The sequence below is a fragment of the Bos indicus genome, chromosome X, assembly GCF_029378745.1.
Source record: "Bos indicus isolate NIAB-ARS_2022 breed Sahiwal x Tharparkar chromosome X, NIAB-ARS_B.indTharparkar_mat_pri_1.0, whole genome shotgun sequence".
In the NCBI taxonomy this organism is placed as follows: Eukaryota; Metazoa; Chordata; class Mammalia; order Artiodactyla; family Bovidae; genus Bos; species Bos indicus.
This window is the reverse complement of record NC_091789.1, coordinates 146,695,619-146,712,588: the sequence shown is the minus strand read 5'-3', so window position 1 is coordinate 146,712,588 and position 16,970 is coordinate 146,695,619. Positions and strand designations below refer to the sequence as shown.

Below are 16,970 nucleotides of genomic sequence, written 5' to 3'. Positions count from 1 at the left end.
TGGACGGCAGAACTAACAACAGGGCTTCCCCGATCGCTCAGGGGTAAAGAATCCGCCTGCCAATGCAAGACATGCAAGAGACAGGGGTTCAATCCCCCGGTGGGGAAGATCCCCTGGAGAAGGAAAGGGCAACCCACTCCAGTGTTCTTGCCTGGAGAGTCCCACGAACAGAGGAGGCTGGCGGGTCACAGAGTCGGACGTGACTGACATGCACACACAGCAGTGCAAAGCAGCTATACTTGAGTACATTTTTAAAAACTTTATTGTTGCTTCTTTGGATATTAAAAATAAGGGCAAAGTTTTTTTAACCAAATGAAAAAAGGAGGGCCCTCGTCAATCATTCTCAACCACAAAATCTCAGTTCCAGGGTACCACGGCCCCTGCACTGGACTCCTTTCCTTTTGTTAAACAGACACAGACCTATGAGACCAAAGTCATAGGAACAGAGTTGGAGCCGCCAGAATAATATCAACAGTCATGGATGTTCCTAAAGGAAACGGATGACTACAGGAACCACGGATCCCGCGTCGGCTCTAGGACGCTTACCTGCCCTTTGTATTCCACTGGCTTCAGTCCTGCATAGATGGGCAGGAAGCTGCTGGCCAGCAGGACCTAGTGGACAAAATAAAGACACAGCTCGTGAAATGAGACAGCAACACGCCCTACCATCTATTTCACACGTCACCTACTAGTAAGTTACAATTGTTTAAACACAAAGTGAAGCGAAAGTGAAGTCTCTCAGCCGTGTCCGACTCTTTGAGACCCCATGGACTGTAGCTTACCAGGTTCCTCCATCCATAGCATTTTCCAGGCAAATTGCCATTTCCTTCTCCAAAATCTACTATAAAAATGAAACATGGTCCATGTATTTCATGGACACAGTGAAACCGAAAGCATTAGTAGCTCAGTCATGCCCAACTCTTTGCGACCTCATGGACTGGGGTCTTCCCAAGCTCCTCTGTCCAAGGGATTCTCCAGGCAAGAATACTGGAGTGGGTTGCCATTCCCTTCTCCAGGGGATCTTCCCAACCCAGGGACTGAACCTGGGTCTCCTGCGTTGCGAGCAGAATTCTTTATCAAGTGAGCCATCAGTACATACTTAAACAGAAGATAAAATTTTTCATGTTGGAAAAGACATTAAAGACATCGGCACAATTCATGGTCCTCTGATTCCATCGACTTCACCTGAGAAACACTGGCACTTTAATGGTAGATGGTCGCGTCACTGCACAATTAAAGTCCAGTTCAATTGAGTTGCTCAGTTGTGTCCGACTCTTTTCAACCCCATGAACCGCAGCACGTCAGGCCTCCCTGTCCATCTCGAACTGCCAGAGTTTACTCAAACTCACGTCCATCGAGTGGTTGATGCCACCCAACCATCTCATCCTCTGTCATCCCCTTCTCTTCCTGCCCTCAATCTTTCCCAGCATCAGGGTCTGTTCAGTGAGTCAGCTCTTCGCATCACGAGGCCAAAGTATTGGTGTTTCAGCTTTAGCATCAGTCCTTCCAATGAACACCGAGGACTGATCTCCTTTAGGATGGACTGGTTGGATCTCCTTGCAGTCCAAGGGACTCTCAAGAGTCTTCTCCAACACTGCAGTTCAAAGGCATCAATTCTTCTGTGCTCAGCTTTCTTTATAGTCCAACTCTCACATCCATAGATGACCGCTGGAAAAACAATAGCCTTGCCTAGACAGACCTTTGTTGACTAGATGGATTAAAGTCCAGGTTTGTCTAAATTCCTGAGTGCGTACAGGCTGCAAGTCAGTTATTTACGATGTTCTATGCCACACTGTGAGAATCATTTGGATGTTTCAGTCTTCCAGAGGAACAAACCCCTCTGGTTGTCATGGCAGTGATTAGCTCGCAGCTGAGGGATGTTTGCATTAATGTCACCAGGCTGTCACCAAAGGAAGAAAACATGTTACATGCCAGGGACATGCCCTGGATATGTAATGAGACACTGCCAGCTAGACGCACCAATCATACTTTACCTTCCATTTAAAAAGTCAAAAAAGACTGACGTTGCAAATATTACCGTCTCCTCCCACAGAAAAAGCCGGGTTCTGGGGAGCTTTCCTGAAATGCACAAGTTTTTATTGTGCAACGCGGTTTGCAAATCGCTGTGTTCTATCAGGAAAGATACAGCGTTAGATACTGACTACTTAAGCTCCAAAGCTTCAGTTGCTAAGTCAAGACTCCATGGCTGTTTGCTGTGAAAGGTTTCATCAGGTTTCTTTTCCCAGCAGGAATTATTCAGAGATGGGTTATGAGCCTTAAAAATGAGTCGTGCAATATGCATCAGGGCTTCCCAGGTGGCACCAGTGGTAAAGAACCCGCTTACCAGGGCAGAGAACATAAGAGACGTGGGTTCAGTCCCTGGGTCAGGAAGATCCCCTAGAGAAGGAAATCGCAATCTGCTTCAGTATTCCTGCCTGGAGAATCCCATGGACAGAGGAGCCTGGTGGGGTACAGTCTATGAGGTTGCAGAGTCAGATACAACTCAGCAACTGAGCATACACAATATCCATTAAGAGTTACTCAGAAGTCAGAAGGGTACTTCCCCCAAAGAAACGACGCTGTACCTGTGATTTGTGAGGTCAGCTCTCACAAGCTGATTTATTCTAAAGGGCAAATTATGAGAGGCCCGGTCACCAGCATAATGACCTGGAGGGAACAGCCAACTCACCGGAAAAGACCCCGATGCTGGGAAATACTGAGGGTGGGAGGAGGAGGAGGGGACGACAGAGGACGAGATGGTTGGATGGCATCACCGACTCGAGCACTGCCACATATACATACGACCATGTCTACAATAGACAGCTAGTGGGAAGCTGCTGTATTAGCACAGGGAGCTCAGCTCGGTGCTCTGCAATGACCTAGAGGGGTGGGATAGGGCGGGGGGAGGTTCAAGACGGATGCGATGTGAGGGGATAGATGGATGTATATATATGGCTGATGTATTTCATTGCAGAGCAGAGAGCAACACAACATTGTAAAGCAAGTGTACTCCAATTAAAAAAAAATCCTATGATAAACCATAATCAGATCAGATCAGTCACTCAGTCGTGTCTGACTCTTTGCGACCCCATGAATCACAGCACACCAGGCCTCCCCATCCATCACCAACTCCCGGAGTTCACTGAGACTCACATCCATCAAGTCAGTGATGCCATCCAGCCATTTCATCCTCTGTCGTCCCCCTCTCCTCCTGCCCTCAATCCCTCCCAACATCAGAGTCTTTTCCAATGAGTCAACTCTTCACCTGAGGTGGCCAAAGTACTGGAGTTTCAGCTTCAGCATCATTCCTTCCAAAGAAATCCCAGGGCTGATCTCCTTCAGAATGGACTGGCTGCCTCTCCTTGCAGTCCAAGGGACTCTCAGGAGTCTTCTCCAACACCACAGTTCAAAAGCATCAATTCTTCGGTGCTCAGCCTTCTTCACAGTCCAACTCTCACATCCATACATGACCACAGGAAAAACCATAGCCTTGACTAGACGAACCTTTGTTGGCAAAGTAATGTCTCTGCTTTTGAATATGCTATCTAGGTTGGTCATAACTTTCCTTCCAAGGAGTAAGCGTCTTTTAATTTCATGGCTGCAGTCACCATCTGTAGTGATTTTGGAGCCCAGAAAAATAAAGTCTGACACTGTTTCCTCATCTATTTCCCATGAAGTGATGGGACCGGATGCCATGATCTTAGTTTTCTGAATGTTGAGCTTTAAGCCAACTTTTTCACTCTCCACTTTCACTTTCATCAAGAGGCTTTTCAGTTCCTCTTCACTTTCTGCCATAAGGGTGGTGTCATCTGCATATCTGAGGTTATTGATATTTCTCCCGGCAATCTTGATTCCAGCTTGTGTTTCTTCCAGTCCAGCGTTTCTCATGATGTACTCTGCATATAAGTTGAATAAACAGGGTGACAATATACAGCCTTGACGTACTCCTTTTCCTCTTTGGAACCAGTCTGTTGTTCCATGTCCAGTTCTAACTGTTGCTTCCTGACCTGCATACAAATTTCTCAAGAGGCAGATCAAATCAACTATACTTCCATAAAAATAAAGAAGGAAAAAAGAAGAAATTGGGGTGGAAGGTGCGAGGGAGGTTTAAGAGGGAGATGACACATGTGTACCTACGGCTGATGCGTGTGGATTGGACGGCAGAGACCAACACAATATCATAATGCAACGATCCGCCAGTGAAACACAGAGAAATAACTAAAGGGAGAAGTGTAAGGTGTCGAGTGCAAAGCATGGACCCGAGGTATGATGACAGCCCTGCACGAGAGGTCTCAGCCTTCTAAGGAGGGTCAGTGCAGACCAGCCCTCACTGAGGCATTCATCTCCAAAATCTCAGCTTCGGTGTGGGCATGATGGATAGGGTGCCACGCCTGCCGCTACCTGCACCCTTCCCAGAAAGGTGCAAGCCGGGGTGAGCAGCCTCTCTGGTGGTTTGCAGAAGATCACAGCCATCAGTGGGGCCGATAGAATGGAAACCAAGCAAGCTCAGGCCCAAGCTTGTCAGCCCCGTAGTCGCCCTGACCAGGTTTCAGCACAAGACTGTACACAGTTCTGGTCACTGCCTTCACCCTAATTCATCAGTTCTCCACTCCTTTTAAAAAACCTAATTACAGTGGCTTCCCTGGTGGCTCAGTGGTAAAGAATGTGCCTGCCAATGCAGGAGACATGGGTTTGATCCCTGGTCGGGAAGATCCCCTGGAGGGGGGCAATGGCCACCCAGTCCAGTGTTCTTGCCTGGAGAATCCCACGGACAGAGGAGCCTGGCGGGCTACAGTCTGTGGGGTTGCAGAGAGTGGGACACAACTGAGTGACTTGACACTTTCTAGCCGGTGCTCTGGGACCACCCAGCAGGATAGGGTGGGGAGGGAAATGGGAGGGGAATTCAGGACGTGGTGTGATGGGGGAACACATGTATACTTTTGGCTGATTCATGTGGATATATGCAAAAACCATCCCTAGATTGTAAACTCATCCTCCATAGGCTCTCAAAGAGTCAGAAAAGACTGAGCAACTTCACTTTCAGTTATTCTCCAATTAAAATTAATTAAAAAAAAAAGAAGCTGTGAAAAAAATTATAAAGTACAATGGATACAGTGCTGGGGGTAAAAAAATTATTACAGGACTTCCCTGGTAGTCCAGTGGTTAAGAATCCACCTGCCAATGCTGGGGACACGGGCTCGATTCCTGGTCAGGAAAGTAAGGTGCCACAGGCCACAAGGCACCTGGGCTTGCTGACTATAGTCACTGAGCCTGTGCTCTGCAACGAGAAGCCCCTGCCAGAAGCCTGAGTACTCCAACTCGAGTAGCCCTTGCTGACCTCGACTTGAGAAAGACCTCGCACAGCAGCGCAGAACTAGTGTGGCCATGAATACATAAACAAAGCAACACAGAAAACAATCACAGACCCTAGGTGTGCTCCGCAAGCGCAGTGCGGCTCTTTAACGAAGCTGCCAGCAAAAGGCAAGGCTGAACTAAAGCAATGACGGAAGCAATCTGTGTCTGGCACACGTCTTGGAAATGACAGGACTTAGAGGCCTTTAATTTGGGTTTCCCTCCTAGCTCAGTTAGTGAAGAATCTGCCTAACAGTGCGGGAGACCTGGGTTCGATCCCTTGGTCAGGAAGACCCCCGGGAGGAGGAAATGGCAACCCACTCCAGTATTCTTGCCTGGAGAATCCCATGGATGCAGGAGCCTGAAGTCAGAAATGACTGAGTGACTTCACTTTCACTTATCCTCCAATTAAAGTTAATTAAAAAAACATGAAGCTGTGAAAAAAATAATAAAGTACAATGGATACAGTGGTGGGGGAAAAAATTATTACAGAATTTCCCTGGTGGTCCAGTGGTTAAGAATCCACCTGCCAACATGGACACCTGTGGCTGATTCATGTGAGTGTATGGCAAAAACCACCACAATATTGTAATCAGCCTTCAATTAAAAAAAACAAAAAGAATCCACCTGCCAATGCAGGAGACACATTTTTTACTGTCCACGGGGTTGTAAGAGTCAGACACGACTTAGCGACTAAACCACTGCCAGAGGGGCCTTTAAACAACCAAAGACACTCTATAACTCTAGTCACTTATTCCACTGTGCGTGCACTGCTTGGTGGTGTTTGACTCTTTGTGACCCCCATGGACTGTAGCCCATCAGGCTCCTCTGTCCGTGGGATTCTCCAGGCAAGAATACTGGAGTGGGTTGCCATTTCCTCCTCCAGGGGATCTTCCTGACTCAGGGATCGAACTCCTAACTTCGCTATAACAGCTCATTTCACTATGCTATGCGGACATGTGGCTTGCAAAAACAAAGAGAAAAAAAAAAAAAAACAAAAAACACCGCTACCTTTAGAAGCTGAACTATGTGGGTTCCCCCATCCCTCATGACAAGATATAAAGTAAAGTTCACAAGTTAATGCCTGGATCTCTTTTGGAGGTATTGAAATGAAAAATGCTATCCAATTACTTTGTCACAGATAGAAACAGTTAAGAATCCTCTGAGCGGGTTTGAAGAGTGCAGTGAACTGGAAAATACCCATCATTTTCCCCCAAAATCAATGTATTTGTTCTGTCACAGTTTATTCAGGCTAGTGATTTGTGTATCAAACTGTGGTTAGTAGGGAAATTGGCTTTCGACAGACAGGAACTAAGCAGCTTTTCTTACTGCTGCAAGTAAATAGGATTTTCTAAGGAGGGAGATGGTTAATGAGATATGAAACACTAAGGCTAAACAGGCTCCTCTACTGTCTTAACCTCACCGGTGTCCCGGTGAAATTTTTCTTAATAAGTCTCGATACGTCTAGGGCCGAGGGTGGGGGGTGGGGTCTCAAGCGGGGGTGTCTGAGCCCTCCGCGGATATTTAGCCACGTCCTGGGGATGCTCTTTGGTTGAAAGCAGTGCTACAGAAGGCAGGAACCTAGTGCTCCTCCCCGTCACTTCGTCCAGCATTGTAAGAATTAACACGTGTGTTGGACTTCCCTGCTGGTCCAGTGGCTGAGACCCTTGCGCTCCCAGTACAGGCAGCCCTGGATCCATCCCTGGTCAGGGACCTAGACACCACACACCGCAGCTCAGTGTTCACAGGTCTCAACTAAAGAGCTTCCGTGTTGTAGCCAAAAGCAAAGATCCCGTGTGCCATAAGTAAGACCTGATACAGCCAAAAAAAATAAAAAAGGAAAGAATTAGATGTATGTTAAACCGCTAATGTGGCTTTTGTTTCCCTGAGCTTCCCTGGTAGCTCAGTGGTAAAGAATCCAGGTGCCATGTAAGGAGACACAGGAGACTCGGGTACAATCCCTGGGTGGGAAGATCCTCTGGAAGAGGGCATGGCAACCCACTCCAGGATTCTTGCTGGCGTATTTCCCACAGACAGAGGAGCCTGGTGGGCTAGTCCTTGGGATCGCACACAGTTGAACACGACTGAGCGAATGAGCACAAACACACACGCTCGAAGTACACCACGGTAAGAAAAAAAGTTAGTGACTTCCTTTACAACTGTATAAACCACGGCCAACTGCGTATTCCACAGACGTTAGGACTAGCTCTTCTCATTTTTCATTGCACAGAAAAGAGGCGTTTAGAAAATGATGTAGCCTGGCCTCCTTGGAGAATAAATTCTCAACAAGTCTCATTTATGCCTAAAGTTGACTGTGGCGTTTAATGAGAATCTGGCTGTTTATTCAGAGCCTGCTGGCGTAGTTGAAATTCAAAGACAGGCTCAAATTTATCCTCCCCAGTCTTTCCAAGATAATGACCAATCTTAAATTCAGTCCTTATTTCACCTTCAAAAGGCTAAACGTGAGCTGTCCCTGAAAAAAAACACTCACACTGTGTGCAGGGAGATTGAGGACATCGTAGTGATGGAGACGGGGTTCTTCTTCCCGAGAGGGACACCATTCTGCATGGGCGCCCTCCTGGGTGTGTGTGTATCAGAGAGCATCCGTGGATGTCGAAAGATCATCTCAGAGCATACACACAGTGGGTGAGCTTTAAACACGGATTCAACAATTTGTACCAATTCAGACAGGTGCCAAAGCTCTATCCCTCTGCTGCTGCTGCTGTTTAGCTGCTGAGTCATGTCCAACTCTCTCTGACCCCTATGGACGGTAGATAGCCTGCCAGGCTCCTCTGTCCATGGCATTCTCCAGGCAGGAATACTGCAGTGGCTTGCCATTTCCTTCTCCAGGGGGATCTTCCCAACTTAGGGAACAAACCCTCCTCTCCTGTGTCTCTTGTAAATGGCAGATTCTTTACCAGATGAACCACTGGGGAAGCCCCAGCCCTCTGTGGCATGGTTAATTTCAAAATCATTTCTGCTCAGCTGTGGGGGTGATACATGACTTTTAAAAAATTTTTTCTTTTACTGAGATACAGCTGATTTACTATGCTTTGTTTGTTTGTTTGTTTTGAGTATAATTGCTTTGCATGGCTGTGTTAGTGTCTGCTGTACAAAAGCCGGTGAGTCAGCCATATGTATACATATAACCTCCCCTCTTGAGCCTCCCTCCCAGCTCCCCACCTCATCCCTTTAGGTCATCACAGAGCACAGAGCTGAGCTCCCTGTGCTGGGAAACCATAAACAAGACGAAAAGAAAACCCTCTGAATGGGAGAAAATATTTGCAAACAAAGTAACTGACAAAGGAGGAATTTCCAAAATGTACAAGCAGCTCACACAGCTCAATAAAAGAAAAGAAAAAAAAAAAAAAAAAAACCAAAAGGCTTGGAAGACCTAAACAGACACTTCTCCAAAAAAATAAAGATATATGGATGGCCAAAAAACACATGACTTGGTTTTTAAAAAAAGGATTTACTTCTCTACGTATCCTTTGCTGAAGACTAATATTACACTACGTTTGGATTTCCTGATTGTATGCTTCCTTTTGAAGAAAAATAGCCCAGAATAAAACCTGGAGCGTAAAAGGCATGAAGTGAACACATTCAGACATTTGGGGGACACTACGCAAAGGGGCCCACAGATGAACTCCAAGGACCCATGATGGCAGATCAAATCAATCTTGAGGGAGATCAACCCTGAATATTAACTGAAAGGAACTTTGCTGAAGCTCAAGTATTTTGGTCATCTGATGTGAACAGACGACTCATTGGAAAAGTCCCTGATGCTGGGAAAGATTGACAGCAGAAGGAGAAGAGGGCATCGGAGAACGAGATGGTTGGACGGCATCCCCGATGCAATGGACATGAACAAGTGCAAAGTCCAGGAGACGGTGATGGACGGGGAGCCCTGGCGTGCTGCAGTCCATGGGGTCACCAGGAGTCGGACACGGCTGGGTGACTGATCAAGCAAACAGAGAGCCGGTGACAAGTGTTCACCTCTGTGCCTGGGTCCCCCAGGGTTTCCCTAGCGGCTGAGGTGGTAAAGCATCTGCCTGCAACACAGGAGACCCGGGTTCGATCCCTGGTTTAGGAAGATCCACTGGAGAAGGGCATGGCAACTCACTCCAGTATTCCTGCCTGGAGAATCCCATGGACAGAGGAGCCTGGCAGGCTACAGTCCATGGGGGTGGGGGTCACAAAAGAGTCGGACCTGACTGAACACAAGTGGGTCTCCTGGTAGGGTCTCCCCAGGGCTGGGGTCGTGGGGTGGGATGGGGGTCAGCTGCATCCCCTGGCTCTGCAGGGCACTGCCTTCATGGGAGCGCCTCCTCTGCTGTGCCCTGTGTTGGCGAGGGCCTGGCACTCTCAGACCTCTGATGGTAAGAGCCACCAATGCTGTCTGAAAGGCCTTCTCCCGTGCTCTGGGACCACAGGGCCTGGCTTCCGTCTAGATGGCCGAACTCGCCTGACCCCGTCATCACAAGGTTACCCGGCCAGATGGCCACACCCTTCCTGTTGCATCCTAAATGGGCAGTCTCCTTCTTTCCAGGATGCCCAGGCTGAGAACGTTCCAAATCTTTAAGTCCTCCTCCCGTTTTGCGGAACAATTCCATCTTGAAGTCTCTTGCCTCTTCCTATCTCTCACTCTAAGTAGCCAAGAGAAACTAGGTTGCTCCTTCCACGCTGTGCTTGGAAACTGCCCCCAAACATCCAACATGAGCACCAGCGAGCTGTAGCATCCACAGAACACGGGAGGACACACACATAATTCTTCTTGGTCAGCTCATGACAAGGATGACCTTTCCTCCGCCGTCTGCTTAAGATTTCTGGGTTTCCAGGGACTCTGCTGGAAGGCCAGTGGTTAAGGGCCCGCCTTGCAATGCCAGGGACGTGGGTTCAATCCTTGGTAGGGGAATTAGGATCCTGTTCGCTAAGGTAGGCGCTGAGACTGCTGAGACCATGTGCTCCGGACCAGTCACAGCACAACTAGGGAGCCCGTAGACTGCAAAGAAACATCCCACGTGATGCAACGCAAAGTTTCCAAGGGCCGCAACTAAGATCAGACGCAGTCCAATAAAGTAATTAACAACAACAGCAAAACTTCGCTTCCGACTGCGACCTCATTCATATGGCCTGCACTCTCCAGGTTTCTCTAAGAAGACGGAGGAGGAGGCTCTCTCCCCGGTTTCCTGTTTTCTTTCCGAGTCCTCACCGGAACCCCCTGCGGCAGTGCAGGCTTTTGCTAACCTGAGCCTCTAAACTCACTGAGCCTCTTCCTGGTCAGGAACTCAGTTACAGAGCCACTTCCGGTATTTGTTATAGAGGTTTCTCGCCTCTCAATGCCAGTCCCCCGTTCTAGTCCGTTCAGGTTGCTACAACAAAATCCCACAGACTGGGAGGCTTAGGAAACGAAGTTTACCTGGCACAGTTGTAGAATCTTGGCAGTACGAGCCTCCGTGTCTACTGGGAACCCACTTCTACATCCTCACCTGCTGCAAGCGGTGAGGGGCGCTCTCGGGGTCTCTTTCGTAAGTGCACTCATCCCATTCATGTCAGCTCCATCCTCATGACCTCAGCACTTCCCAAAGACCCTCCACCTCCAGACACCATCATAACGGGGGTTAAGACTTCGACACGGGAATTTGGGAGGGATACATTTAGAGCACGGCAGTAAGTTCCATTGCCAGGGACATACGATGCCAAATGCTATGGAAATCCAATCCCAGATAAAACGAGTCTTTGGACCACATAACTGTCAAAGGAGGTTCTGAGAGGAGTTTCTCTGGTGGTCCAGTGGCTAACACACTATGCTCCCAATGCAGGGGGCCCAGGTTCGATCCCTGGTCAGGGAACTGGATGCCACACGCTGCAACTAAAGATCCCTGGTGCCCCAACTAAAACCCAACGCGGTCAGGTGTTTTTTTTTTTTTTCAAGAGGTTCTTAGAAAAGAATCAACTACCATTGCCGCTCAGATGAAAGAAGAATATCTCCATGCCACCAAAAATGAAGCTAATATAGTTTAAGTGTGACTCATCACACAAAAGCACGTGGGCGAATGTGCACCGGGCCAGTGGTGAGAGGTGCTAAAATCAGATGCCTAAAGGCAGCAAAACCCAGTAGTAATCATCCATTTCTCAAGACTTTATAGATGTAGGTGAGCCACCCAGGTGTCACTAGTGGTAAAGAGCTCACCTGCCACTGCAGGAGACATAAGAGACGCAGGTTCAATCCCTGGGTTGGGAAGATCCCCTGGAGGAGGAAATGGCAACCCACTGCAGGATTCTTGCCTGGAGAATCCCATGGAGGGAGGAGCCTGGAGGGCTACAGTCCACGGGGTCGCAAAGAGTTGGACTCGACTGATGCAACTCAGTACGCATGTGACCTCTGTGCTCATGAACAAAGATAGGAGTACAAGAACGTTTAGGAAAGGGTAAATTCTATCCAGTCAGCGGAATAAAATAAAAGCTGGGGCTTTAATTTCATGACAGACTCACACAGGAGTGCAAAGCAGTGATGTGTGTGGCTTATCCTATTTCTTCATTATTTACTAAACATTTAACTGTAATTACGGAGAAGGCAATGGCAGCCCACTCCAGTACTCTTGCCTGGAAAATCACGTGGACGGAGGAGCCTGGTAGGCTGCAGTCCATGAGTCGGACACAACTGAGCAACTTCCCTTTCCCTTTTCACTTTCATGCACTGGAGAAGGAAATGGCAACCCACTTCAGTGTTCTTGCCTGGAGAATCCCAGGGATGGGGGAGCCTGGTGGGCTGCCGTCTATGGGGTTGCACAGAGTCGGACACGACTGAAGCGACTTAGCAGCAGCATCGGCAACTGTAATTAGGGCTGCCCTCGTGGCTCAGCTGGTGAAGAATCTGCCTGCAATGAGGGAGACCTGGGTTCGATCCCTGGGTTGGGAAGATCCCCTGGAGAAGGGAAAGGCTCCCCACTCCAGTATCCTGGCCTGGAGAATTCCATGGGCCACACAACTGAGTGACCTTCACATTCACGTTTTGCTTTAGATTAAAAAAAAAAGGAAAGAACAAGTATCTCAGACAGTGGTTCCCACTTGGCTCATTCATCAGAACACAGCACGTCACCACCCACAGGGGGAGGGTTTATTTTCCCGTTGTCATGCTTTTTTCTTCTTCCCTCCTGTACGCTTGACCAATCTTGCTCTTTGAACTACATGCTCATGCGTATTCCAGGCGTCTATTTCATGCATTATTATTGCCACCATCTGCTGTCAAGGAACTAGCCACCTGTTTTTAGTTTCTGCAAAATATTAGACCATTCTACTCAACTCTTAAAATGTGTCTCGTATAACCTAGGATACATGTTAATTATTCTATTATTTTCCTTACAAGGTATTACGCAGTTGTGTCAACTGTTTCTCTTCTGTTCAATGAACTCAAGTAATTACACTAGTTCTCTGAGCAGTTATTATCCAAAACAAAGCAAATCAGGGAAAAAAAAAAAAAAATCCTGTTTACGTACTGCCACAGTTCACTATCCTGGAGAAGGAAATGGCAAACCCACTCCAGCATCTTGCCTTGGGAAGTCGCACGGACAGAGGAGGCTGGCGGGCTACAGTCCGTGGGGTCGCAGAGAGTGGGACACGACTGAGCGACTAAACCACCACCATGGTTCACTGCTGCTGCTAACTCACTTCAGTCGTGTCCGAGTCTTTGCGACCCCATAGACGGCAACCCACCAGGCTCCCCCATCCCTGGGATTCTCCGGGCAAGAACACTGGAGTGGGGTGCCATTTCCTTCTCCAATGCATGGAACTGAAAAGTGAAAGTGAAGTCGCTCAGTCGTGTCCGACACTCAGCGACCCCATGGCCTGCAGCCCACCAGGCTCCTCTGTCCGTGGGATTTTCCTGGCAAGTGTACTGCTGCTTTAACAATGAACTGCAAACCGAGAGTCTAAAAACAAGACAAACGGACGATCCTAGGGTACGGAGATCGGGACCCAAAATGGGCTGGATCCACCTGAGACAAAGAATTAAGGTGATGGCAGGGCCTTCCTTCCCGGGGGCTCCTGGGGAGACCGGGTTTCCTGCTCATTTAGATCTCGGTAAAGCGCGCGGTTCCAGCAGCTGTAGGACTGTGGTCCCTCAGCGTCACTGGCTGGTCCAAGGCGTGCACACCCTCTGTGACCTCCTTATGCAAAGTCTCCTGCATCTCAGAATCTGCAAGCGTCTCTTATTTCTAAACCCACACAGGCTTAGCTGGGGTCCGCCCACCTAGCCCAGCACCATCTCCCCCTCCCCACTGAGATCGTCACGTTCATCCTGTCTACACGATCCCGTCTGCCAAGTGAGATGCCTGGTTCACAGGTCCTGGGGAGTACAGTGTGGACATTTTAGTGGCGGGGGTGGGGGAAACGTTAGTCACACCCCCACATGAAAGGAATTAAGAGGGTGATTTTATCGAGCATTGGTGGAGTGGGAGCATGGCGACCAAGCAGAATGTTAGACACCTGGGCTGCTGTGGGGCCTCTAAACCAGCTCCTTTATTTTGTCCAGATCACTGAACGTGAAGGATGCAGCTTCTTCGTGCTTTTAGTAGGTGCCACCTCAGTTCATTGATTTATTAATTCATATTCATTCATGGAACACAAATTGATGGAGCTGGCATAGTGTGAGGGCTGGGGACTCACTAGGGGACAGAAGACAGCAGTCCCTGACGCTCCGTGGGGCTTACACTCTAGTGAGGGAAGACAGACAAAAACGAAGTTAGACAGAGCAGTAACAAATGTGTGCTGAACAGCGGTCAGTGAGTCATGGCGGGATACAGAAAATACCCAGACCACCCGACCTGCCTCCTGAGAAAGCTGTGTGCAGGTCAGGAAGCAACAGTGAGAACTGGACATGGAACAACAGATGGGTTCCAAATAGGAAAAGGAGTTCGTCAAGGCTGTATATTGTCACCCTGTTTATTTAACTTCTATGCAGAGTACATCATGAGAAACGCTGGACTGGAAGAAACACAAGCTGGAATCAAGACTGCCGGGAGAAATATCAATAACCTCGGATATGCAGATGACACCACCCTTATGGCAGAAAGTGAAGAGGAACTCAAAAGCCTCTTAATGAAAGTGAAAGTGGAGAGTGAAAAAGTTGGCTTAAAGCTCAACATTCAGAAATGAAGATCATGGCATCTGGTCCCATCACTTCATGGCAAATAGATGGGGAAACAATGGAAACAGTGACAGACTTTATTTTTTGCGGGGGGGTGGGGTGGTGCAAAATCACTGCAGATGGTGATTGCAGCCACGAAATTAAAACATGCTTATTCCTTGGAAGGAAAGTCATGACTAACCTAGACAGCGTATTAAAAAGCAGAGACATTACTTTGCCAACAAATGTCCATCTAATCAAGGCTATGGTTTTTCCAGTGGTCATGTATGGATGTGAGAGTTGGACCATAAAGCAAGCTGAGAGCCAAAGTATTGATGCTTTTGAACTGTGGTGTTGGAGAAGACTCTTGAGAGTCCCTTGGACTGCAAGGAGATCCAACCAGTCCATCCTAAAGGAGATCAGTCCTGGGTGTTCATTGGAAGGACTGATGCTGAAGCTGAAACTCCAATCCTTTGGCCACCTGATGCAAAGAACTGACTCACTGGAAAAGACCCTGATGCTGGGAAAGACTGAAGGTAGGAGGAGAAGGGGACAACAGAGGTTGAGATGGTTGGATGGCATCACTGACTTGATGCAATGAGTCTGAGTGAGCTCCGGGAGTTGGTGATGGACAGGGAGGCCTGGCGTGCTGCAGTCCATGGGGTCATGGAGAGTCAGACACGACTGGGCAACTGAAGCTAACTGAACTGGTAGAAAATATCAAGGGCTCTGTAGATAGAGTAGCCAGGCACAGACTCAATCTAAAGGTGGAAACCATGAGCAGAATTCCTTATATATACATATGCACACACAGGTATGTGTGTGGGTGTGTATATATATATATTGGTGGCCCCACTGCACAGCATGTGGTACTTCAGTCCCCCACCCAGGGATGGGGCCCGCTGCAGTGGAAACATGGAGTCTTAACTGCTGCACCACCAGGGAAGTCCCTCCCCTCCTGTTTTATGATGAGATGACAGTGCTTTGTTCACAATCTTGTACAAGAAGAGGTGTTCTGACCCACTGCCAGCCTGATGTCTCTGTGTTGGTGTTGACGATCTGTGACAACTCAGGCATGGATTTATCGGCTTCCCTCTTTCTAGTCTTTAAGTCTACACAAGCTTAACAATTACATTATAGAAAAATATTTTCTTAAGAGAGATTGAATATCAGTGTATGAGTGAGACAAGAAGAATTGGTACATGGAGTGAAGATATTATAATCTCTTAAATCGCAGAGTAATTTCACTTGTCAGCTCAACACTTCATTAGGTATTTCAAATCATATCATTCAAATGTAAAATTCAAACAGGGAGATTCGATAGTTAAAAGAAAACAACAATGCATTTATCATTAATTCAGGTGAAACTTTTAGCTCTCACGCTCAATCCATCACCTGCTGCTGTCTGCACACACATGTTCTCTATCACCCGAGGCTTGCTATGTTTCCCACAGAAAGATAAAGTGTGAGTCCCCCAGTCGTGTCCGACTGTTTGGAGACCCCATGGACTGCAGCCCACCAGGGTCCTCTGCCCCTGGGGACTCTCCACTGGAGAATACTGGAGTGGGTAGCCATGCCCTTCTTGAGGGGATCTACCTGACCCAGGGATCAAAGCCAAGTCTCCCGCATTGCAGGCAGATTCTTTACCATCTGTACCGTGAGGGAAGCCCCACAACACCCACAGAAGGAAAATAAAACTTGGCTGGCATTTCTAAGAGCCGTGCATCCTTGCACATTAGTCGCTCAGTCGTTCCGACTCCGCAAACCCACGGATTGTAGCCTGCCAGGCTCCTCTGTCCATGGGATCCTCCAGGCAAGAACACTGGAGAGGGTTGCCATTTCCTTCTCCAGGGGGTTTTCTCAACCTAGGGATGGAACCCAGGTCTCCTGCATGGCAGGTGGATTCTTTACCAACTGAGCCGTCTGAGTTACTAGGGAAGCCCTAGTGTGTCCTTGACAATTTAAAATATTTCACGTATCCCCTTACCAATGCATTGCTATTTGCCAGTCAGCTGAAATAGCTCCCAGAGATCATGAATTCTCAACCAGCTTCCATGTGTGTGTGGACAGAAAGGCGTCAATGCCAAACAGAAGAAACGAAAGGGAGCATTCGGTTGAAAAGGTTAAGAGACCCGGATTCCCACTGGCAATCGGTACAGCCTGGGGCGTGCCACATAAAATCTTTCTGCCTCTTTCTTCTGTTAAGAAAGCAACAGAAGAGGCGTTAATCTTGCCTGTCCTGCCTGATTTACAGAAGGCATGTGGAAAGACTGAATACGGTAGTCCACGCACAAAGTCTTACGTGAACTGCAGAGCATTAACCTACAACAGTGTAAAGAACAGTTATTGGTACTCAAGTTCACCCACAGAGTAAATGTGGCCACACTGAACATCACGAGACAAGACACCGGGCTCGTCCACAGGCCTCTGGGAGCCGCCTGCTGTGTTGTGGCCTCAGGAACACTGAGATCCATCCATGAGACGCAGGACT

General features: G+C 48.2%; 1 protein-coding gene across 13 annotated transcripts in view; it reads right to left on the bottom strand.

The window, feature by feature from the left end:
* PNPLA4 (patatin like phospholipase domain containing 4) overlaps window positions 1-16,970 on the bottom strand; it is a 98,124-nt gene that overhangs the window by 71,950 nt on the left and 9,204 nt on the right. For 12 of the 13 annotated variants that reach the window (XR_011565422.1, XR_011565423.1, XM_070785134.1 and 9 more), the window contains one exon: window positions 547-612. The exons of the other annotated variant lie outside the window; for it this stretch is intronic. Coding sequence is in view for 10 of the 12 variants with exons in the window: in XM_070785134.1 (XP_070641235.1) it covers window positions 547-612 (66 nt within the window). In the remaining 2 variants the exon portion in view is untranslated. The remainder of the gene's footprint in view (window positions 1-546; window positions 613-16,970) is intronic. 13 annotated transcript variants of the gene reach the window in all.